This window comes from Larimichthys crocea, chromosome XIX (assembly GCF_000972845.2).
Source record: "Larimichthys crocea isolate SSNF chromosome XIX, L_crocea_2.0, whole genome shotgun sequence".
NCBI lineage: Eukaryota > Metazoa > Chordata > Actinopteri > Sciaenidae > Larimichthys > Larimichthys crocea.
The window spans coordinates 3,099,398-3,122,526 of record NC_040029.1 but is presented as its reverse complement, the minus strand read 5'-3'; the positions used below and the strand labels follow the sequence as shown (position 1 = coordinate 3,122,526).

The 23,129-nt window shown below is 40.3% G+C and overlaps 3 protein-coding genes across 7 annotated transcripts in view; 2 read left to right on the top strand and 1 right to left on the bottom strand.

Annotated features, from left to right (window-relative positions):
* Window positions 1-2,642: 2,642 nt before the first annotated feature.
* enpp4 (ectonucleotide pyrophosphatase/phosphodiesterase 4) lies at window positions 2,643-11,577 on the bottom strand. Of its 4 annotated transcripts, none has more exons than XR_003464267.1 (9): window positions 11,452-11,577; window positions 9,800-10,037; window positions 9,407-9,700; window positions 9,131-9,235; window positions 7,740-7,938; window positions 7,455-7,628; window positions 7,096-7,365; window positions 6,709-6,866; window positions 2,643-2,973 (listed from the first exon to the last, which is right to left on the bottom strand). XR_003464267.1 is itself a non-coding variant. In XM_027291624.1 (9 exons), the coding sequence occupies exons 1-8, from the start codon at window positions 11,466-11,468 to the stop codon at window positions 6,763-6,765; spliced, it is 1,401 nt and encodes a 466-aa protein (XP_027147425.1). In that variant the 5' UTR covers window positions 11,469-11,577; the 3' UTR covers window positions 2,643-2,973; window positions 6,749-6,762. The 4 variants fall into 4 exon arrangements, 3 of the variants coding, with proteins under 3 accessions (XP_027147425.1, XP_019111094.2, XP_010737247.3); XM_027291624.1 differs by having other exon boundaries at window positions 6,749-6,866; XM_019255549.2 differs by lacking the exon at window positions 2,643-2,973 and having other exon boundaries at window positions 4,785-6,866.
* A 1,626-nt stretch (window positions 11,578-13,203) lies between these two features.
* On the top strand, window positions 13,204-20,575 carry LOC104925341 (chloride intracellular channel protein 5). Of its 2 annotated transcripts, none has more exons than XM_027291370.1 (6): window positions 13,204-13,895; window positions 17,773-17,882; window positions 18,975-19,100; window positions 19,204-19,310; window positions 19,397-19,572; window positions 19,664-20,575. In XM_027291370.1, the coding sequence occupies exons 1-6, from the start codon at window positions 13,362-13,364 to the stop codon at window positions 19,826-19,828; spliced, it is 1,218 nt and encodes a 405-aa protein (XP_027147171.1). In that variant the 5' UTR covers window positions 13,204-13,361; the 3' UTR covers window positions 19,829-20,575. The 2 variants fall into 2 exon arrangements, with proteins under 2 accessions (XP_027147171.1, XP_010737246.1); XM_010738944.3 differs by lacking the exon at window positions 13,204-13,895 and adding an exon at window positions 15,684-15,982.
* Window positions 20,576-22,850: 2,275 nt separating this feature from the next.
* mgat5 (alpha-1,6-mannosylglycoprotein 6-beta-N-acetylglucosaminyltransferase) overlaps window positions 22,851-23,129 on the top strand; it is a 76,799-nt gene continuing 76,520 nt past the window's right edge. Inside the window, exon 1 of the mRNA XM_027291850.1 lies at window positions 22,851-22,984. The gene's annotated coding sequence lies outside the window, so the exon portion shown is untranslated. The remainder of the gene's footprint in view (window positions 22,985-23,129) is intronic.

Below are 23,129 nucleotides of genomic sequence, written 5' to 3'. Positions count from 1 at the left end.
TAAAAATAAAAGTTTCTGTTTTTGGTGCATTAGAATGAGCCTTTTATATCTACAGAGCAAGCAGGTCCTTTTGGTGAGGTCCGCCATGATGTATTGTCATGTTGTACCCAACCAAATACTGGATCTAGATTGGTCCTACACTTAATCCTACACACTGGTCCTTTAACACTAAAAAATGTTGACGTATCCCCTTTAAGTTTGAACGTAAACAAAGAAGTTACGTTACTTTTCCGTGGTGCTAGCTGATTTTTAAAAAAAATCAAGTTAATTTGCTGCAATCTGGCGAGTAGATTCAATAGGTGCGAACGCGCAACAGAAGCAGCAGCATTGGTGTTCATATGGTGCAACACGCTCAAGCTTCAGAGTCAATTGGCTGCTAATCCCACTTCATATGGTGCAAATATGAAACACACATGTACTTATGGTGCAATAAGGGCAGTTCGTCTCTTTGAATTCTATGGTGCAACTTGAGTACTGCCTTCAGTTATCGGCCAAGGCTGTGCCAAAGGCTCCGTCCAAACGGACAACTGCTCTTCCTGTCCTGCAGAAGCTATGCAAGTCTCCGACGCGAGGAGATGTGCTTAGTCAACACACACATATATGAACACACACGAACACACACACACATAGGGTTTTTTCCTCCACTGCAGGGAGATATGCTAGTTAGTACACACATGCAGACACAGGGATGCATCCCTACCTCACCGCTTGAACACACACATACACACACACTCTCACACACTAATGTCCAATAATCCCTTACCCCTTTATAATTTGGGAACAATATTCATATGGTGCTATTGAGTAAAGCTGGGTGGTTTTTGTATAGTCCTGGTTACAGTGTTACGAAGATTTTAGCCAAATACATTTGAGTGTTTTCACATTCAGATTGATTGAATCGTGTCATTCAATCAATCTGTTTCTGAGTGTACATAAAAACAGCAACACCTTCTGTCTCTGTGAAACCGGGGTGACGACGATACAATGCCTTATCTGCTCGACAGACGTGGAGGTGGAATTTCTTTTTTATCCTCCGTCAAGGTTATGTGCAACTTTTGGAGGGTGGTGCTAGGTTTTTTTGCTACACTCCGATCTGGACATGCACTGTACATTAAAGCATGGGTTCAGTGTGTCAGAGCACAGAAGTCTAAGGAAAAACAGCACACTGTGTTAGCACGTTGTACGAAAAAAAAAACACACAAATATGTGACATTTAGAGAACACAGTCAGACATTTTCTGTTAGTCTCACAGATTGTGCTCGTGAATTTCTTGCATGAATGTTCTAGGTTCGAGGGCGTATAGGAAAATTACAAGATGGCTTGAAGAGTCACAGCTTCGTATGTGCTTCTGGGTTGTTAAAGGGAGATTTATGTTCAGCTAGCACTGACCTCTGACCTTTTGACCCAAACCATGGCCCCCTTTGCACCCAGAGCTACAGCCAATCACAGATCAGGTTTAACACAACCAAATCAGGTCTGACACAACCAAAAAAAAAAAAAAATACAGTTCCTTCTTTGGAGTATTCATGCGTAGCGTTCAGACTCGGCCGCAGCCTCATAATCAATCTGCAGGTACCATACCTTCTCGCCATCTCTGTGTTTGTTTTTAATTATCCCCCACATCACCCGGTAATCAAGAAGTCATGGATCGGCACTCTACGGTTGAGTCTGCACGCTATAGATGAATAGTTTCTTCCTTCACAACAAAAAAAACCCAGAGCCTTAGCCAGGCCCACTCTGTAGAGAAGTCCAGTCAGTGTTATTGTATGGCTACACATCCACAGCTATGCAAGGTTACACACACACAAAGGTTCTGGGCTTGGATAACCTTTATGAAAAACCACATCACTGTTCTCATGTATTATTCCTATTTTTTGAGGTGTCGATATATACGACTTCTTTTTAACCTTTTTGCATTAGTTCATGAGAATTTCCATCTTTCTCGATCAACTTTGTACGTTGACGGGTTTAAATTGGTCGGGAGGAATGTGTAGTAACGTATCCTTACGTTGGGAAGAACCAGGCTGGATGCAAGCTCCCGACTGGAATGTGCAAAAGCAGTTGTTTTTTTTTTTCGTTCTTTGGATAAACACATAAATGTTCCACTATCAGGGTCTATAAAGCATATGAGGCCTGCTGTTAGGCTGTTAAATGTGTGTGTGTGGGTGTGTATGTGTCAGTGCGTGTGTGCGAACATGTGTGGTGTACGAGTGCAAACTAACCGTATGTGTCAGTAATGCTTCATATGCTTTTTTTAGCCAAAGTTTTACTTGCTTGGTCCAGAGCTGTGAAATTATCATTACTCATCATGGTTTTGTAGAAAATCGAGGCCAGAGGCTAAGCTGTTTCTGATCTCAGACCAGTTTCTACCAGATCTGAGTCCAACCGCAGTTGAAATCCTTTCCTTTCACAACCGAAGAAGACTTTTGGCACAAATACTTAGATTCAATCATGGAAAACAAGTTGGAAGGATTTCATTGGTTTGACTCAGGTGTGGATACTATAAGCACAGGGCAGGGTCAAACTAAACCTTAATGTGGATGTATCTATAAGATGTACCATGAGCTTTTATTTTGTCGGGGGTCATGCTTTTCTACTGTGTTCTTCAGCTTGGGAGGGGAAAAAAAAAGTAGCTCTAGAGATTTCGATGTGCAAAAGTACCTTTTATTTTCTCGTGGTTGGCATTTTGATTGTAAATACCTTTTTCTGGTAATCTTTCTCAGTTGGATCTATGTTCGATGAGTTCGCTTAGATGGCTCTTTCAAATGTACTGATAGTAAATGTTCTTTATAAATATCCAGAATGTAAGACGAGAGAAGAAAAATACGGCTTAACTGGAAACTGTGTTTTCGTAGGAGTCTGTGCCATCGTGTTGTCTTGAGTATAAGCACACTGATATTAGATCTGTAGGCAGGATGAAGTTTCTGGAGGTGATTCGCCAGACAGCCACAGCCAAGCCATGGTTTTGTTTCTCTGGAAAAGAGGACATTGGGACAAACCGATGAATAACAATACATGTAATGTCGTCTCACATTCCTGATGAGCACAATTTATCTGCAAAGACCATCAGCACAAGCAGTGATTAGTTAAAAAAATTTGTTGTGCTTTTCTTTTGAGGACTAAAATGTTCATTTACGCGCTCATATTTAGTATGAGAAGTGCTCACCACTCTCATATTCGTACGCTAAATTTGAAAGCTGGAGCAAATTTGGAGCCGGTTAGCTTAGCTTAGCATAGAGAGTGGAAGGCGGGGTGAAGCATTTAGCTTGCTGGCTCTGTCCAAAGTTTAAAATGTTGGACTGGAAATGAATCCACTAAGATTAAGTGTCAATTAGAAACATTTTGAGGTGCTGTTAGGAAGATTTGTTTCCTAGCCTTTAGATGGAGCCAGGTTACAGTCATGCTAAGCTAAGCTAAGCTAATTTAGCTTAGCTTAACATAGAAAGTGGAAGGCATTTAGCTCGCTGGCTCTGTCCAAAGTTTAAAATGTTGGACTGGAAATGAATCCACTAAGATTAAGTGTTAATTAGAAACATTTTGAGGTGCTATTAGGAAGATTTGTTTCCTAACCTTTAGATGGAGCCAGGTTACAGTCATGCTAAGCTAATCTAAGCTAAGCTAATTTAACTTAGCTGTAGCATCTTAGCTGTAGCACCATCTTCTCAATGTAACTCTGGAATAAAAAGTATTTTTCCCAAAATGTCTCTAAAGCTGTTTCACCCCGTTTCCAGTCTTAATGCTAAGTTGCTAACTGAAGAGCTAAGCCAGCTGTTTCACCCTGTTTTCAATGTTAATGCTAAGCTAAGTGTATTCTAACTGTAGCTTTAGTGACGTGACATGGCGATGGTATCAATCTTCTTATCCAACTTTAGATAAGAATGCAAAAATAAGAGTATTTTTCCAAAATGCTATGCTAAACTGTGCTACGCTATATGATTTCTTGTCATTTTTTGGAACCAGCCCTTTAAAAGAAATATGAGAGTCGTATTTGTTTCGATTTTTATGACTGAATGTGATTAAACAGCTTTGTAAGATGGTCATATTTGCAATGTGCAGCTACATGCCAATAAACGGTTCAATACATGAGCACATATTTCATACAACAAGAGGAACAAAACCAGGCACTGTCTGGCGAACGCCTCCTGTCTTCACCGTAGAAATGATGGCTCCTGTCATCAACCGTGTTCAAACCACTCCTGCGTCAGCTCATAAAAACACCATTCAGGAATCTTCCGGCCTTTTTGGGGGCGGATTCCCAAACTCATGCCGAATGTTTCTGAACAACCACAAACAAAACCCGGAGAGAAACGAGACGACACGTTGTGTATCTCTTGTTTGTCTGTGTATTCTGTGTCTACAATAGTGTAAAAGCATTCTGGGGGAAGAGTCGAATGATATTTTCAATGGCTTCAGGTGGCCAGCATTAGGAAATGTGTTATTTTTGTTACAATACCTCCTGAAAATAAAGTCTATTTATCTGTGAAGAGACAAAGATTTACAATAATACAGATGACTACATAGAAATTATGACAGATTTTAAATGATGTAAAACAGATATAAATGTGTACAGTTCATTTGGTTTTGAACACGATACAGAAATGTATATGCGTCAGTATTGAGTTTGATTTTATATATTTACCATTTTATTACATTGTAATGTTGTGACTGCGATGGAGAAAAAAAAAATATAAAGGAATATAAATTAATTTTTCCAAACGTGTGTCGCTTTTCCTTTCCATTTAATGACACCTGATGTGAGGGTTTGAATCGCAAAACACAATAAGTCACATTTAAATCAACTTTATTCTTTTTTTCAAGTAACATTAAACCACAGGAATCTCTCTACAGGCCAGACAGGGTTTGCATAGTACCAAAACTATACTTCGCAAAACTAGAAAACAGTAACTTTTAAAAGAACCAAACACACACATACAGAGTGCAAAGATACAGCTTACATGGAGCATTTAAACATCAGAAACATAAATATGATAACCATAAAACTGAGACCAATGACTTTAAACTGGTAGCTTCACATCATACCACTCAACTGACTTTTATACTATATACGACTGCTTTATGGCACAAAAATAGATTGTTTTACAGAATAAGGCGAGGGTGAACAAAGAACACTGTAATCTCTAAATAAAATATGCTCAGTAACTGTGAAACTTCTATCCAAAAAGGTGAATGTGCTCACTGTGACCTGAAACAACTGAAGTTTTTAAAAGCAGCAGAAAGGACAGCACTACTAGAGTGAGTCATTTGTCAGTGGTGATTATATCAAGGCCTCACAAGGAACTTTACATATTTATGTTTAATAAAATGCAGTATGCAGAAGAAGAAGAACGTGACAAACAATTGGACTTTCTCCTTATTTGTTTCAGCAGCAAGAAACACACTTTTACACACACACACTTTTACACACACACACAGTGTAGATACTGTATCGCTAGATACTTGGTTGGAGAAGCATGAGGGCAGCACTGAATTATAATTACTGTCATGAAATCCCATGAAAAGACCAAAAACCAACCTTCTCTTAATACATTCTCACACCTCTACACTGTAGGTGGTCACATGAATCTTAAAAACAAACATCTTCCTCAAACAGACGGCCACTGTAGTTGTTAGCAAATGTTCCTCACACAGGAGAAAATGGTGCATTTACTGGGCACTACTTTCAGCTGCAGATGAATCTAGTGAAACAGCACGACAACGTCTGTGAGACTAATAGTTAATGGGATACACTCATTGTTGGCTTTGGTCTTTTCATGGGATTTGTTGATAGTAAGAAAAGCAGCATCAGGTTTCAACTCATTACTTTAATTTAGTACTATTTTTCAAATCCAGTGTGTTGCTGTACTACCTGATGCTAATATTAACCGTTCCTTTGCTTTTATTTTGAAATATTTTCTGTTTTCAGATGGTGAATCTCTCTTTGGAGCGCCTGGTGTGCATTTTAATAATTGTCCTTGGTATATTTTATACTGCAAGTACATAATGGATACATGGCATTTACAGCAATACCATTTCTCTTTCTTTCTCTTGCATTTGAGTTATTATTATGCTATAATTTAAAAGTCAAAATATATCCATTCAGATTTTAATTCTGAACATGGAATAAAAGGAGAACTTAAGTGGCATTGAGATTACTTGAATATCAGTTGAACAAATAAAGCAAAACAGTAACTGTACACTCAGTTACAACTACAGTAAGAATCAGTTCAAGCTTTTCCCTTTCATGAAACGATAGGAATCTTAAATGAGCGACTGGCTCCCTCTGCTGACACAGAGTAACACTACCAATCCAAGCAAGTAAACCATACGCGCACACACACACACACAGATTTTTATAAAGACAGTTCCTGCAGAAATATATAAAATAAAACAATTAATCTCAATATTATCCTCCCAAAAAGTATTTCCTCAAAATAATTCACATTCCACAAAATTCTACTGGCCTCTTGTCACATTTTCTTCTCACAGCAGTCATATTATGGAGAGTATTCAGTATATTTGTTTTGACCTGACAACTTTTTGAAAAACAGGTCTTTCTACTGCATGAACGTACACACACACACACACACACACACACACACACACACACACACACACACACACACACACACACACACACACACACACACACACACCAGAGTGAAAGCTGGATCAACAGCCTCCGTGATTAAAGTGCAACGTATCAAGTACCTATCGGAGCACAAACAGGCACTGATTAGTGTGTGGTGACCTGTTTTCACTGGTTTACTGCAGCAAAGGATCATCGTCATCGTCATAGTCAACCTGTAGCCTCCGGAAGGGCCGGGGAGGGCGTAACGGGTTGCGGTATTTCAGCAAGCTGAAGAGGACTGAAGAGAAACATGTTCATATTAGTTGCATAGTTGGAGACACACTGTACAGTAGTAAAAACAACTATATCAGCAACTGGTTCAAATATCTTAGTCATTTTGCTACTATTTTTAAAATATTTATAGAGACTGCTGCTTGTACTGGTGTCCCTCAGGGGTCTATCCTGGGCCCTCTTTTTATTATCTTTTTACATGCTGCTGCTGGGGTATATATTCCGCATAGACTTACCAGTGATTATACTCAGTATGAGCAGGACGCCCACCACCAGGCCGATCATCAGAGCAACATTCCAGCAGGTCTTAGCAACCAGCATGCACTGGGCCTGGGCGAGGGTACCGTTGTTGGGCTTTGGGGGCACCGACAGGAGGTGGCACATGAGCGGGTAGATGTCTACGGTCTGCAAACTGCTCATTCGATAATCCCGACGGAAGCTGGGCCCAGTCGCGGCTAGGAAGGGGTGCATGCTGGGTAAGGAGTTGTCGTAGCCATGATCGCCCACTGAGGGAGGGAAAGAGGGTGAATATTTCTGTGCTGTACTTGTTTGCAGGTGAGTTTGCACTTCACAAGAAAACAATTGAAAGACGTACATCTTGGCAGCTTGTCCCCTTGCTTTATGATGGTCCAGCCCTCATCAGCGATCAGTATGATTTGCTGGATGCGCTCGTTGTTCTTGTAGTGCAGCCTATCAGGGATGGCCTTTTTCAAATATGCTGTCATATTAGGGTGGCACTTATTCAAGAGGGCGTAGACGGCTTCCACATCTGCAAACCACACACACACACAGAAACAGTCCAATCATTGACATTTACCATCAATAGATCAGGCTGTTTGCATGCAGGGTCTTTCATCTCATGTCATGTAAACCCAGTTACCGTTACGTGGGAAGATGGCGGCGACAGGTGACAAGTCCACCACTGTGTAGTTGTCGGGATGGAGGCAGTGGTCCAAACGTATGAGGCGATCGGCCGAGCACTGAGCCATCCCGTGGTCACTGGTTACCATGATGTTGATGTGACCCCAGAGGCCGGTCCGATTCAGCTCTGAAATCAGCAGGCCGATGTTGTCGTCCACCTGAAAAGAGACGCAGCCGTCGATAAATGTTCCCATCAAGCAAATCTGGAGTGAAAGGAGTTCTGTACAAATCTGATTAACTCTCAAGTGTGCCGAGCCAGTGAAGCAAGTTTCTGGCATTCTTACAATACATTTTCATATTTATTGCATCTCTAGCATCGATTTTCTTATTATGATTATTTATTTACGCTATCCTTTTCTTATCTTTGGTTTAGTTACTGTTGTCCTTGATATATAAAGGCATAGAAAACAAATAATCAAACAATTTTTGGTTGAGCATGTTTAGTTTTTAATAAAAATATTGGTTAGTTTGGAATTGTTAAGGTATGTATTAATGCATATTGTTAATGTATCTGGTTCTCTCTTTGTTTCTTGATGTGCTGCAGTTGTCTCCACAAAACAGGAGCTGGAGTTTGAGACTACAAAAAAGGAGAAGCCAAATTCCTGTGCTGGGAAATGTAACTCTAAACTAAAGACTTTATTTAGGGTTTTGGGTTTCGGGGGTCGTAGTACTTTGTCTGTTGACTAAATGTTTCATTTGCAGGGCCGATAGTGGAAAAAAACAAATCAGTCCCACCCCGCCCTACTTCTGATTGGTTAGTAGGCTGCGCTTCTATTGGATTCAGAGAAACGTCTAGATAAATCTGGCCGAACCGAAGAGATCGGCACTGTTTGATCCCAAACACATGCCAAAAAAGAGATGTTACCAAAACCTGCTGCCTCTCTTCAGTTATTGTTCACCCTAAAAGGACTTCAAATATCTAAACTAAATTTTATGGTGACTGATCCAACAGTTTATCTCTCACCTCTTCTTACCTTTCATGGGCCAGAGTTCTAATTCAGCGCTGGTTTACTGCATGAAACACACATCTGTGTGTAATTAGTAACCAGCCAGGGCCGTGGTGTTATAAATGCTGGCTTGCTGCCGCTGCTTAAGGAATGTAGCCACTATTCATTTTATTATACAATAAGAGAAGGAGTAGAAACATAGCGGCTTCTGATTGTCGCTCAGGTATCTGCTAAAACTTTATGACATGTCAAGTACTTCTAAATTTAAACTGCTGTTGTAAATTATAACACACGCTTGTAACCATAGGCCAGTATGATAGAAACGGCATGATGCTTAACCAGTTAAGTTGTAGATAGAGATAATGGAAATATATTTGTTTTCAGCTAAACGAAATGAGTGTACCTCCTTCAGCACTTTGCTCATTGCAGTGGTGTTTTCAGGACCGAATATGTGGCCTGACCGGTCCGGCTCCTCCCAGTAGAGAGCTGCAAACTTGACTCCTGGCTCCTGGTGGAATGGGATGCAAAGTATCGAATGTCAAACAATGCCTATTGACTCACTCAGGCTTTTAAAGTTGTATTGCACTGTGCGCTGAAGTGGCATTACCATAGCGACAGAGCAAAATGAAAGTGCAAACACTGAAACATGTTTACAACCACATCACAAAAGCTTCTCTACCTTTCCGTCTCCGAGAATCCACTTCGTCACGTTGCCCAGTCGTTGCTGGAACGTCACACTAGCGTCGTAGCGATGGAAGTGCGTCGCTGTGCGGTTGCCGATGGTTACGTCAGAGCCGGGCCACATCATGGCCGCCGTTTTGTAGCCGGAGTCCAACGCTGTGAGCCAGAGGGGCTGCGCCTCGCTCCACCACAGCGGGTCGGTGCCGTTGCTGGCGTTGAAGTGCTTGTGGCTGACGGGGTCGTACATGTAACTGGCCAGCATACCGTGAGACTCTGCGTACAGCCCGGTCACCTGGAGGGAAAAGACAATGACAATTATTGTAGTTGTTGTTGCTGAACGTGTTTTCAGACAAGCATCACACACTCCGAGGGTACAAGCAGCACTGCTTACAAGGCTGTAGTGGTTGGGAAACGTCTTGGTGATGAAGACGTTGTTGAGCTGCTCCACCAGCACCCCCTGGCTGTACAGGAACTTCAGGTTCGGCATGGGGAACCTCTGCAGGTAGTCCGCTCGGAAGCCATCGAACGACACCAGCAGCAGCGGCGGAGGACCCTGCTGAGCCGTGTTGTTTTCTGTGACCGAAGTTCTGACGCCACACAGGAAGACCAGCAGTGTTATCAGTAACATCCTGAAAAGATGTGAAAGGAGGCAAGTCTTGTTCAGAATCGTGCAGAGACATAGTCACAATTTATCATGTGTTGAACATGGATTTCTGCACGACAATTTGTGGCAATCCATCCTATAGTTGTTGAGATATTTCAGTCTGGACCAAAGCGGTAGGTAGAGCGGAAGCAACCTGCAGATCAACATCCGTGGAGCCACCTCGCTAAACTCTGAAGAGCTCAGACAAGAAAGATCTGGTTATGAATCATCTCCTCCACCCAAAGCTGTGGAAAGTTCCCACATGTCTCAACTGACATCGCAAGACCGCATGAAGCAAGGAAGTGAGAACAAATGCCTGGTGGGAAAATCAACAGTCTCGCACACACACAGACAGGAGGACGCAGAGACAAAAGTGATGCCAAAAATGTTCTTGGGTTGTTTGCTTCTGCTTTGCAGGAAGTGAAACTTACAGCGGTTACCTCTGTGCCATCAGGCAACATCAAAACGACAACCAATCTAATGCTGTGCATGCATGAACCATAGATTCAGTGTTACGGGGGAGGCTTTTCTGTATGTTTGTACCAAGCGGGGTCCGTTTTATTTTCTGTATATGATCTGCCAGCACATTTAAATCTTGATTTGACGGATTCAAATTAAAAATATTTAAACTGAGACGTGACAGCAGGACTGTAGACTTCTCTTACTCAGATAAAGCCACACTTTGTGCTGTGATGCAATTTCCTTTTCAAGTGCCTTATTTACTTTCTAAAGCCAAGAGCTCAAAGATGCATGAAATTAGATTGACCCTCAAACACAGCACGGCTACAAGCGGAAGACAGAGAGACATTGAACGCCTCTCCTCCTCCTCCTCTCTTTATTCGATTAAATTAATCAGCTTTAAACTGTCACCGGGGTTATCAAAATAAAATCCAATTTGTGAATATTACATGCGAAGTGAGGAAGAAATAAGCTGAATGAGACACATGCGCTCACATTCAAATTCATAATATATGCGCACACCTGTTATAAAAAAAGGTAAATAAATAGTTTGAAACTAACTGTTAGGCGGATAACTGACAACCAACTGACAACCAACTGACAACCTGTCTGTTTACGTTCAAACAGCCAATGTCAAACAGACGCCACAACCAGGAAGTCGCCGTCCCGCACGAAAAAACACCAAATAAACGTCAGAAATAATTACATTAATAAATAAAACAGGTAGCGTGTGAAATATAATAAGAGAGAAATGTGTATTTTGTTGTCGCAACAAGCTGAGGAGCCGGTTACCTTTCCGCGTGACGAGTTTTTTTTTGTTTTGTTTTTTTAAACCGCGTAATGCTAACCGTGTGTTTGTTTGTCGTTACCTGTGTCAGGCCCCGGCGGAAATTTGTCCTCCACAATAAAAAGCTGTTGAATAACTTTTATCCACAACCTATCTTCGCACCAGCATCATCAATGGACTTCCTCGAAATACACAAATGACTGCGACGCTGTCGAGCTAGCTGGAGTTGTGGTCAAAAACATCCGGTCAGTCATTTCAAAATAAATCCTTCACCTGCCGCTATATGAATGAATGCCGTTTGTCCTCTAATGTAACGTTGTTCTTTTTTTTCCTTTAAACAATATCTTTATTGAACATATATACATATATATATTTAAATCTATTTTTTTTAATTAGAAGGCAAGTTACAAAAAAAACAGACAGAAAATAGACAGAGTAGAAACAAAACAGGGCACATTTAAAAGTATTTAAAAAAAATAATTAAGTACACTGCTGCATCACAGAATCTTAACACAAGTACTAAACAGAGATGGTAAAGGTAGGTGGCACTCTATGAACTCCCTTGCTTCTCAAGATCAGTGTTATATTTATGAAGGTGAACCAGAAAAGGCTTCCATACATAATTGTGCATTGTTTGTTTTTTTAAATAGAAATATCAGTTTAACTTCCTTTTATATTATTATTTAAATTATTATTATTATTTAAATATATATATTGTATATTTTTAAATAATGCTTTTATTTTGAAGTACAAACGATGCACCTGTGCTCTTGCTGTGGCCACCTTGACGTAACCGTCAACACACGGCTTAACTTAATTGGCAGTTCGAGCAGCCAATCAGCGTTGAGATTTTTTTCTTTTGGTGTTGTAGGCGGGAAAGTATGAGTAGTAGTTTGCTACAAGGTGTTCCATGGTTGATTGCAAAATGAAAACAGCTGACAGTCCAGACTGTCAGTGAGGTGATATTGTTATTGACAATTAGTCTCAATAAGAACTGCATGACAAACTCTAACACAATAGGCTGTCTGTCAGTACCACAATGCAGCGCTGTGTTGTAGTTTTGCCAGGCAGGCAAATTGTCCACATCCACATGCACATTCTGCATATACCTCATTCACATGCATCCCTGAATCCCAAACCTAGATGTGATCTCACATCGCTTTAAAATACAAGAACAAATTTAAGGTTGTCAACTCACAACATCATGACCCTCCTAGATGGAACAATCATATGGATAAAGCAGAGCGGCAGTCAGACTCCTAAATTAGTCAATAAATGTTTTACAGTTCTACAATGGAGTTTTACAAGGAAATGCCCAACAATAGCCAGTGTGTGGGTGATATAAACCTGTGATTTAGTGCCAGAAGTCTTGCAGAGAAAGGCCTTATGTTGACTAACTTATCATTTGGTAACATTTCTATCAACAACCTAAGGGCATTTCAAAGCGCTGAGGTAGTGAAGGCAGTATTTTTGAACCCTTGTGATGTCATCGAGGCTGCTTCACGTTCGGCTTTAAACTTTAAATAGTTGACAGAAAATGTGTGTTACAATCCGTGAGGAGGGGGGTTGAGTTTGAAAGATAATGGCATTTACGAGAAAAGGGAAGGGCTGTCGCATTGCATTTGGGGAAATGTAGGCTCCAGCAGTTTGAGTTTGCTGTGTAAAAAAAAAGAAGCAAATTTAAGGTATTTTAGGTATTTGCATGCAATACTCTAAGTGTTTAAATAAAGAAGTAGAATTCAGTTACGCTCATGGTATTCTTTGTAAAAGGTTGAAGCGGTAGTCTTTTAAAAGATGCACTTTGTGCTCATAGTCATTAAATAATTAACTTTTTGGAGCCACCTCCTCTCTGCCCAACAATAGCTATAACATGCCATGTCTATTCAAGTTGTATTCTCCTTTAAGGATCACCTCTGTCTTTCCTTGGCACTGCCTTCCCCGTCCAAAGTCCCAGGGTACTTTTTTGATAAAGCAGATACTCCTGCCATCACAGTCACTCTGCTCTACACCTTGACACCTTGACACCATCTCCGGACGACCTCTTGTCTGACCTGTTCACTCAGAATGGATTCCTCTGGGGAGAACTTGTACGAGAACCCAGAGTCCACCTACCAGAACCAGCCGTCAAATATATACGACACGAGCTACGAGGAGACGACGTACGAAGAGCCCTCCAACCTGACAGCAGAGTACGAGAACACTGGACGGGCCGTAGGAAGAATACCAGCTCCCCCTCCTCTCCCTCCACCTTGCCCTCCCACCGAGGAGAGGCGAAGCAGTTCCTCCTCATCCTCATCCTCGTCCTCCTCATCTTCCTCGCACGCTGAAGAAGAAGAAAAAGAGGAGAAAGCAGAGGTTGAGGACTGGAGCAGGGAGGAAGAGAAAGAGGAAGAGGAAGAGGAGAAAGAGGAAGAGGAAGAGGAGAAGATAGAGGAGGAGGTGAGGAGCAATGAGTTGAATTGGGAGAGGAGGTCCCCAGAGTTGAGATCCAGATCGTCATCTTCATCATCGTCATCTTCATCGGCGTCTGAGAAGGAGGAAGATCAGAAGAAGCCAGCACCTGAGAAGGAGGACCTAAGTATCATTCTCTATGTTAAGGTAGGAGAAGAAGTGGGTTACATTTTCTTTGTGTATTGCTAAGACTTTCTTTAAACTAATTTACGGGCCTCATAAATCTCAGCCATAATCTCCTCGTATCAGCTGCTTATGATCAAATGTGCAAGGTCATTAAGTATGCCAAGAGTTGGACTTATGTCCTATTGTCTGGGCCTTCTGCACACCTCACTCTGCCGTTCACGCACACACAGAGGTCATCATTTTCAGTCATTTCGAAATGTGTGTGTGCCTTTGTGTGTGTGTGTGTTTGTGTGTGTGTGTGTGTGTGTGTGTGTGTGTGTGTGTGTGTTACCGTGCTTCTAAATATAAGTTGAACTGACAGGAATGTTCTGACTCAGTGCTGGGATAGTTGGGGATGGTTCCTGTCGCACGGCCCTGTGAATTCCCGTATGCATGTTTGTGTGTGTGTTATGCCAAGTGTGTTGGTTGATGGGCTTCCTGGGAAATCTATCTATCTATCTATCTATCTATCTATCTATCTATCTATCTATCTATCTATCTATCTATCTATCTATCTATCTATCTATCTATCTAAGCTAAACATTGTACCTCCACATTCAAACATACACACCACCTGAGCTGATTACACAATCTGCATATTCCACACTAAAGTCCAGTCTCTGTGAAGTACTCAGGGATCATAAATCTGACACTTTGAAACTATAGCCTTATAAATTCTAGCAATATAACTCTGAGGTCTTTGTAGTACAATAAGGGTGACTGAGGCCTTTCAATGGCAGCACCAAGTACGGCAGCTCCAAACTGTTTTCAAATGTTTTCTTGGAGTTAGCTTTGTATTAGCCTCGATTTAATGACTAGTAGCTTACTTATTTAAAATAAAACTTTAAAAATATTTTTTTTTAAATTAAAAATAATCAAATGTTCAGAAAAGTCACTTTATCTCATGTCATCCACACTAAAGCAATAAAAATACATTTTATTTATTTATTTATTAGAAACTTTATTATATTATATATTTATATATATATATTTATATTACCTTATGTATAGAGAAGCCTTTGATTTGAAAAGATGACAGGGGATGACATGAAAACTTAAAATATTAGTGTGAAATAATGGCTATTAAATGGCCTTTGTTGGCGCTGAAATGTGTCACGGGTCAAATGACGTAATCCAAAATATGTAGTTCCTACAGCTGGGCACTGTAGTTTTTAGCAAATGTTACCAGAGAAGGAGAAAAAAAGTGCATTTGCTGGGAACTACTTTCAGCGGTGGATTAATACACATTTGGTAAAACATTGTTCATGTTCTCTGTGATGACGCAACATGGTTACTCAGTGCAACAGTGTGGCTCATTTGTACAACAGTGGAGCACAAAGCATACGTTAAAAGTTGTCTTTGGTCTCTTCGTGGTATTTTAGACAATAACAAAAGTACATAATATTACCACTTTTATCCTTTGACCGTTTAGCTGCTGTATCCTGTGATTAAACATTACGCTCTGTTTAATATAGTTCACACTCAGGCTGAGAATTCCCGGCATGGGACCCATGGGTGCTGGTGAGTGTGAGAAGGAGACGATGACTCTGGATGATTCAAAGTCACCTGGTTGTGTTGTCAATCAGAGCTGTAAGAGGTGGGAGGGGCTGGGCACCCTTGGGTGACTTGGTCTGCCCTTTCCCTCCTCACCCCTTCCATACCCCACCCAAGGGGGTTATTTTTGCCCGACTCTGTCATGCCCCACTGCTGAGACCTCGGGTACAAATTGAACCTCTCTCTCTCTCTCTCTCTCTGTCACACACTCCCTCTCTCTCTCCCTCTCTCTCCCTCTCTCTCTCTCTTCTTCTCTCTCACACACACACACTGTCATTCGTCCTCAGCTGACACTCTGACACAGCTGCTATGGGACCAAGCGGACTTCACCACATGGACCCGGAGTAAAATCTGCTGTAAACTGAACCGGCTCACACACAAACACACAAACAGACTGACACATCTACACCCCAGTGGAAACAAAACACACACCGGCAAAGCTTGTCTTTTTCTTGACCATGACGGATACTGCAGCCGAGGAGGACAAGGACCCTGATATTGAATTATTTGTCAAGGTTTGGAGTTTTGTGTGTGTGTGTGTGTTTTGTGGTGTTTGTGACATCATCAGCTGACTGTAGATCAGTTTTCACATTCCTGTACAAACTTTACAATATTATATATTGTCATTTTTGTGCAGGACAAGTAAACTTTAAGCTGCATGTGCACTCTATTGAATTAGCAGAATATTGAATGTGTGTGTATTTTGGAGGGAGGCTCCTTTAAGCGTGTGCGTGCTGTGTTGTTGTTGTTGTGTGCTGATTTTCCGTGTGTTAACCTGACACCCACGTGCATAGACAATCTCTCTCTTTCTCTCTCCTAATGAATTATTACTGGGGTCCTTTCAGTATTGAGAACAGCAGCTTTAAACGGTCTGAGGTTATGACACAATAAGTGTAGGCACGCATGTCACCAACACAGTTTAGACATATTACTCTTTTATAGGCATTTAATGGATGAAGGCAGCACATATTGTGTTAGTTTAAAGAGGTCTGAGTTTGGTGGTATGCACACTCATTTACATGTTAAGATCATTTTATTGGCACGGACATAACAATATTTGTATTTAGTATTTGGGGCAAAACACTCATCTACTACACCTTGCTTGTGAGGAAAGTTGCAAACATTCATAATAATTCATAAAAAGTTAGAAAGATAGTTTGGCTTAACACTTAATAAATACTAAAATCTGCCATTTACAATCACCTATAAAGCTAATTAAGGTTTATCTTGTTTGCTTCAGCTTTGCAAAAACAACCTGTAAAAACAGCAATTTGTGTTTTTTATGGGAAGTTATGTGATTGATTATTTCTTGGCTGGACACTGGATGTATTACAAGAACTGGCAACCAGACTCCAACATGGTGCCTATCCATTTGAACGGAAAAACAGCACATCCTGCACAAAACCCTGAAAAAGTTTTCTCGCTTGCAGATTTGCCTTTGTGTAGTGTAACGTAGTCTTTATCCTAAGCTAAGCTAACTAGTTAATGTACAGATCTGAGAGTGGCATCAATTTTCTCATCTGTGTCTTGGCAAGAAATGAATTATTGTTACGCTTTATCGACCACAGACTGCACAGTATCATTTCACGGTTTGTTAGTTCACTTCCATAATGTATTGAAATGAATGGACATGCATGAAAGGGTAGAAATGCTTCTTTAAATTTAATTTCTAAAACACTTCAGCATGTGATTATCCATCGATACATTTTATATATATATTATATAATATGTATATATTAGCAGCTGGAGCCAATCCCAGAGAACAGAGTGATTATCTTTTATATAGATTATACGTGACTCTTAGTTAAATAGGTTAAATGTGTTTTCCATTTGAAACCCAGCTGTGTGAATTGTAGTCTTATGACAGGACAGCAGGTCATATCATTTCTATAGCTGACATACTGATACAGTATCAAAGGAACCAAAAGTCCAAACAGGCAGTGAGGCGGCAATGGGAAGCTGCGTGGATTATTCATGTTGAACTTGGTGTCTCGTTACAGTGTCCTATTGCAGATTGGCACACACGCTCACACGCTCAAGCACACGCACACACAAACACACACATCCTACTGTATTTGTTTATATGCTAATAATAAATGTGCAGACTACAAACCCACTACAACTGAATGGCAAAGTCTTCTTGTGCAAAGCGTGTGATTACATTAATTAATTGGGGACTTGTTCAGTTATATGTCAGGAGTGTGTGTTGTGTGAATCAGTGTATATATCTATGTCTATGTTTTTATGTACAGTTTGTACTGAAGTTAGTGTCTTACCGTGTTTTCATGTATATGTGTGTATACAGGCTGGGAGTGATGGAGAGAGCATTGGAAACTGTCCTTTCTCTCAGCGCCTCTTCATGATCCTCTGGCTGAAAGGTGTAGTCTTCAATGTCACCACCGTTGACCTCAAGAGGTAACGATAATATCACGCTGTAACTATAATATTACAGTAAAACACTGAAAGACAAGACGATAGAACAGCTCTGGCATGACACCGTCCTGGTGGCTGCTTAAGTAGTCCGAAAACAGACGTAAAAATCTGTGTAAAAAGCTGGCATAATAAATATTTTTATATTAACAACGTACCAAATGACTACATGCATGTGAAAGGTGAAGCTCATAATTACATATCCACAACTGTTGAAGTTCACCTCGCCTCTGTGAAGCGTTTTAGCGTCTTTCAGCTCATTGTTTTGGCTCTTTGCTGTCGTCAGGCTTGTTTCCAGCTAAAAACAGGTAGCTGTTTTCAGTGAGGGAACACTCGCTGTATGCTACCAAGGCTGAAAGACAAAGTTGGTGAACATAGTGGAGCATTTAGAAGCTAAAGAGCTAGACATTTACCTCAAAAAGTACAAGAAAAATCACTCTCATCATATATTAAACCTACAAACACATGCTTGTTTTATGACAGTTCTGTACGGGCACTTAAAAAAACACATTATAAGCATGTTCTGTTGTTTGTGTTTGCATTTGTTTAAATCTTATGGACCTATATACATCGTCCCCGTAACTTATGTTTGATTAAGCGGCTGACAGATATGCATTTAATTATGCTCTGGCTCAGCGCCGGTCCTGGCGCCCGCTCCGTTAACTTAATGAGCGGTATCGAAAATTACCGAGGTTTTTTGCTTTTTCGGGCGTTCGTGCGCCCCCCACGGAGAATGCGCCCTGGGCGGCCGCCCACATTGCCCATAGCTACAGTAGGACCGGCCCTGCTCTGGCTCAAAGCGCTGCTTTGAGAAATACATAAAGGTAATGAAGAAATTCTCAGAGGGTAACAATTAAAAACGCTTCAATTAAAAGAGTAATTGTTATTGGGTTATGAGGCCCAGGGTAGCTAAGGTCAGCATCAATTGCCACCATGGCAGAATAGTCAAAGACAAGAGGGACATTTATTGACTGGAAACTAATCTAATCACTCTTATTAATGTATAACTAATGTATATTAGTTATTAGTTCTCACATATTTACAGTCGAGGTTATAAAATAATTCCACCCTGATTAGGAAACCTGCTGACCTTCATAACCTGGCCCCGGGGACGCACCCACCTTTCCTCACCTTCCAGGGGGAGGTTCTCACTGACGTCAACAAAATAGAGGAGTACCTGGAAGAAATGCTAGCTCCACCAAAGTAGGCCTCACACACACACACATGGAGACACACACACAAGAATAGGAAATAGGGCAAGCACCATCCGAACTAAACACCTTGTTCACATCCTGTTTTTTTTAAGGTATCCCAAACTTGCAGCAAAGAATCGTGCATCCAACACAGCAGGAAATGACATATTTGCCAAGTTCTCGGCTTACGTCAAAAACACAAGACCAGATAAAAATCGAGGTAAGCAGATATATGTATATAAAACCAATTAATACACATCCAGTAACATTAAAATCAACTTTGCTGACCTGGATATGTATTTTCAGGATTAGAAAAGAGTCTAAACAGGGCCCTGGCTAAGCTGGATGAGTATCTAATGGGTCCACTACCTGACGAGGCCCAGGCGGGATACCACAGTGGCGAATCCAAACGCAAATACCTGGATGGAGATGAACTGACGCTGGCTGACTGCAACCTTCTGCCCAAACTTCATGTCCTGAAGGTAACCTGTATGGTTTGGTTCATTTGATCTTATGAATTTGATCTTGATGTTGTATTAAAATAACCTGTTTTTTTTTGTGGTTTTTTTGCAGGTGGTTGCAAAGAAATTCAGAAATTATGACATCCCATCAGAATTCACAGGGGTGTGGCGTTACCTCGGCAACGCCTACGACCGGGATGAGTTCACCAACACGTGCGCTGGTGATGTGGAAATCGAGCTAGCCTACAGGGACGTAGCTAAGAGGCTGGGAAAATGAGTGCATCACAACCACAGTCATTGAATGTACCTTTCTCTGTTTGTAGAAAAATCTGCAAAATCATACTTCTGACACACAGTAATACGCTCTTTGAGTCATTTTTAATAGTACAGCGCTGAAATGTATTCAAATGTAGCATGGTGGAATCGTCTCAAAGCGGAGACGCGTTCACGTAATTCTTTGTTTTTTTAATGTGCTGTCTCAAGTCTGTGATAAACATGTTGGAAAAGGCTGAAAATTGTTTGGATAAAAACAAACAAAAAAAAACTTTTTTATTTATTGGCAAAAAAAAAAAAAAAAAGTTTGCAAATGACCATTTGTTAAACCCATACCCTGAACAACTGTAGCCTAGCCTAGCTTTGGATTTCTGAGCATATAAAATGTACATGGGGTTAATTTTTCATCTAAAAAACCAATAACACAAAAGAAAAGGTGTAAAAAATGAATTAAACCGTGTCTGCTTTAACGTAAGCTTACCACCTAGTAACCTAGCATTATTTCCAAGGCCAATGAGCATATTGTTAGCTACATTGGCTCAAATGGTTACAGGTTACATAACTAGTTATATAAAATCACATCTAGTGAGTTTAACGTGAGGTAACGTTAGCAGCTCTTTCATGCCCTCTATTGGATATGGGGAACACCAGCTAACGTTATCCAAGATAGCATTAAGTTTGCCAAATACATCGATTAGTCCTCATCTGTAAAGACTATGTCTTCTGTTAAAAGTGAAACAGAAAGTATGTAGGATAATTAGTGAAACAGGGCTGAATTAGAATAAACTATATTTTTTCTTTACCATGCTAACTAGGCAGCTCTAAGGTGCAAGACGTGTTTACATGGTTCGCAAACTCTTTTAGCGTTATATTGTGTATGGAGACATCAAGTGCACATTTAATTTGCCTTTTAAAAGAAGACTGGCTCAATAAAGCCACCGAGTTAATATCAGCAATAGTAACCAAAGGTTGGAGGATTAACAAACGGTCATTTGGACGTGTCAGAATTTAAAAGGAAAATTTTAAAATCTAATTTTGTTGGTGACAGCAGATCCAGAGTCAGCCTGTGATGGAAAATGTTTTCTCCTGAGCTTGACTGAAGTATTATTCCTGCCTGCTCACAGTTAATTTGCTTAGTAAACCCTAATTTAATTTCTTTTACATATGCATAAAACAGGGTTTGATCATTGCGCCTGCCTTCCTTCTTCTGTAGATTACGTTGTATTATTGCATTGCAGGGTTCGATTAATGGACAAGAAAGCGTTGTAGGGGGAATGCTGTAAAGAATGTGTTTCAGCCAAAGTAATTTGTCTTTTATTGGGTCAGTGTCAGCTTTGTGGGCTTTAGAGATATAGTGTCTTGTTCTTAATGAGAGAATGACCGGTTCAATTTTGGGTTTATGCATCTGCGTGAACTGCGTAATAAAGATGGATTTTCTTTGGAGATTATTAATCTCTTTTACAGTTCCCCTTTTTATAGTCTCATATTGCAGTTTATGTCCTATACTAACAATCCTTGTCGAAAATTGTCACATTGTGTATTTCAGATTATGAATCTGGTTTGATAAATCAGCCTATGATGAAAAAAAAAAGGCACCCAAACAAACCAGCTGTTGTGTTGTAATGGTAGTAAATGTCATTTTAATCACGAGTGCCTTATTGGGAATCAAGCGATCCTCTGCCCTCAGCTCTTTATGTCTGTACAGTAAATTATATATGTTTGAATATAATATGAATGTGAATTATTGATGGCATCAAAGGACTTCTCATGCCCCATGGAGCTTGTGTGATAATAATATAAACTTAATTTTTCTGTAAATGATTGTAGCTCATATATATTAATAATCTTCCTGATGATTAGAACCATGAACTCACTGTGCATATGTCGCTTATTTGAATAATAAATCTATTTTCTCAGACACTGGGCTTGAGAGTTGTGTTTTTTTTTTCTTCCACCCACTGGAAACTGTCTCATTGATGTATGAATGTGGTATACCCTTACAACAGAATGGATATCGACTGCGTGTCTCCAAGCAGTGCTGTTATTGCGAGTGTTCCTCGAGAAACAGCAGTACCAGAAAGCTCTGATACTGATTTGTTTATGGAAAAGCATGCAAAGTAATCTCAGGCGTGTGTCATGCTGACACGCAATCTTTCTTTACTGCGTCTTGGAAATACGATCATGCTGACACACATGCATTTAGCAATGTAAAAAAAAAACATCCTGCACACACAAACACAAACAAAACGACCTCTCTCGTGTTCTTCGTGATCAATACGTAGAAACCTTGAATGAAAGGAGCAGAGGATGAGCAAAGCATTTCCTTGAAGGTGCTGCTGTGTGCGCAGCTTTTGCTCCACCTTTCTGTTTGTCAGCTCTTCCCTCCCTCACTCCTCTTCCACTGTGGTAGTAGAAACTTTCTCTTTTATGTCTTTTGCACGTACCTAAATTTAGATCTAATTAACACAACAATTACAAGCAGTCATAACAAGACAAATGTGGCCATATTCTTGAATTACAGAGCGATCCTTTACTTTTTAGTTCTTGCCTGTGGCGCCTGACGGCCAGCAGATGGCAGTAAACGCAAAGAATTTATAGCTCTAGTTCATGGCAGCATGGCCGTGTTAGTTAGGGACCGTCATGTTTGACGTCTCCTCTTTTCATTTAACTACCTTGATGTGGCAACATCATCCACATTTATATCCACCACACAGACCTGCTGATGATTCAAGTTTATAAATATTGATTTCAGTGAAATAAATAGATTTGTTAATGCTTTATTTGAATTGTATTCGTGTTGATTTATGCGTATGATAATGTAGGCCTAATTAAATTGAGGTTTGTTTGAAGTCTTTTGGCTGTTAATTTGTGACTCTTCTTGAAATTTCCTTTCACCCTTTATTGACTCTCATCTGGTCTCACTCAGTATCAGTGCTAGAGGAGGTTTCCAGATTTATTATGTACTCTTTTCAGGTTCTCCGTTCATGTTTTTAAAATAACTTTTGCATTTCAGCAGAAGGTGTCCACATTTTTCGAGTTTGACAAGCTGCTCCAGCCTGACTAGTTTCCCCCTGTTCATGATTAGTCCTCACCTGTGTCTCTCATCATTCACTTCTCTGTGTTCCTGGTATTCCCTGGCTCTGGCTCTTGTTTGTGAAAGGTGATATTTATTTTTCTTACAGTTCATTTTATTGATTACCTAATTTTGCTTAGGTTTAGTGAGAGAATTTGTATAATGTCATTAATAATAAGTATTTGTATTCTATTTTATTTTACATAGTACACATTGTCTGTAACAAAGTGAT

Coding starts and splice junctions, on each gene's coding strand:
- enpp4 (XM_027291624.1), bottom strand. Junction 9,701..9,799: donor TTCCCAACCACTACAGCCTT/GTAAGCAGTGCT, acceptor TTTTCCCTCCAG/GTGACCGGGCTGTACGCAGA. Junction 7,939..9,130: donor TGAGCAAAGTGCTGAAGGAG/GTACACTCATTT, acceptor GTCTCTTTTCAG/GTGGACGACAACATCGGCCT.
- LOC104925341 (XM_027291370.1), top strand. CDS start 13,362: ATGGATTCCTCTGGGGAGAACTTGTACGAGAACCCAGAGTCCACCTAC. Junction 13,896..17,772: donor GTATCATTCTCTATGTTAAG/GTAGGAGAAGAA, acceptor GTGTGTATACAG/GCTGGGAGTGATGGAGAGAG. Junction 19,311..19,396: donor AAGACCAGATAAAAATCGAG/GTAAGCAGATAT, acceptor ATGTATTTTCAG/GATTAGAAAAGAGTCTAAAC.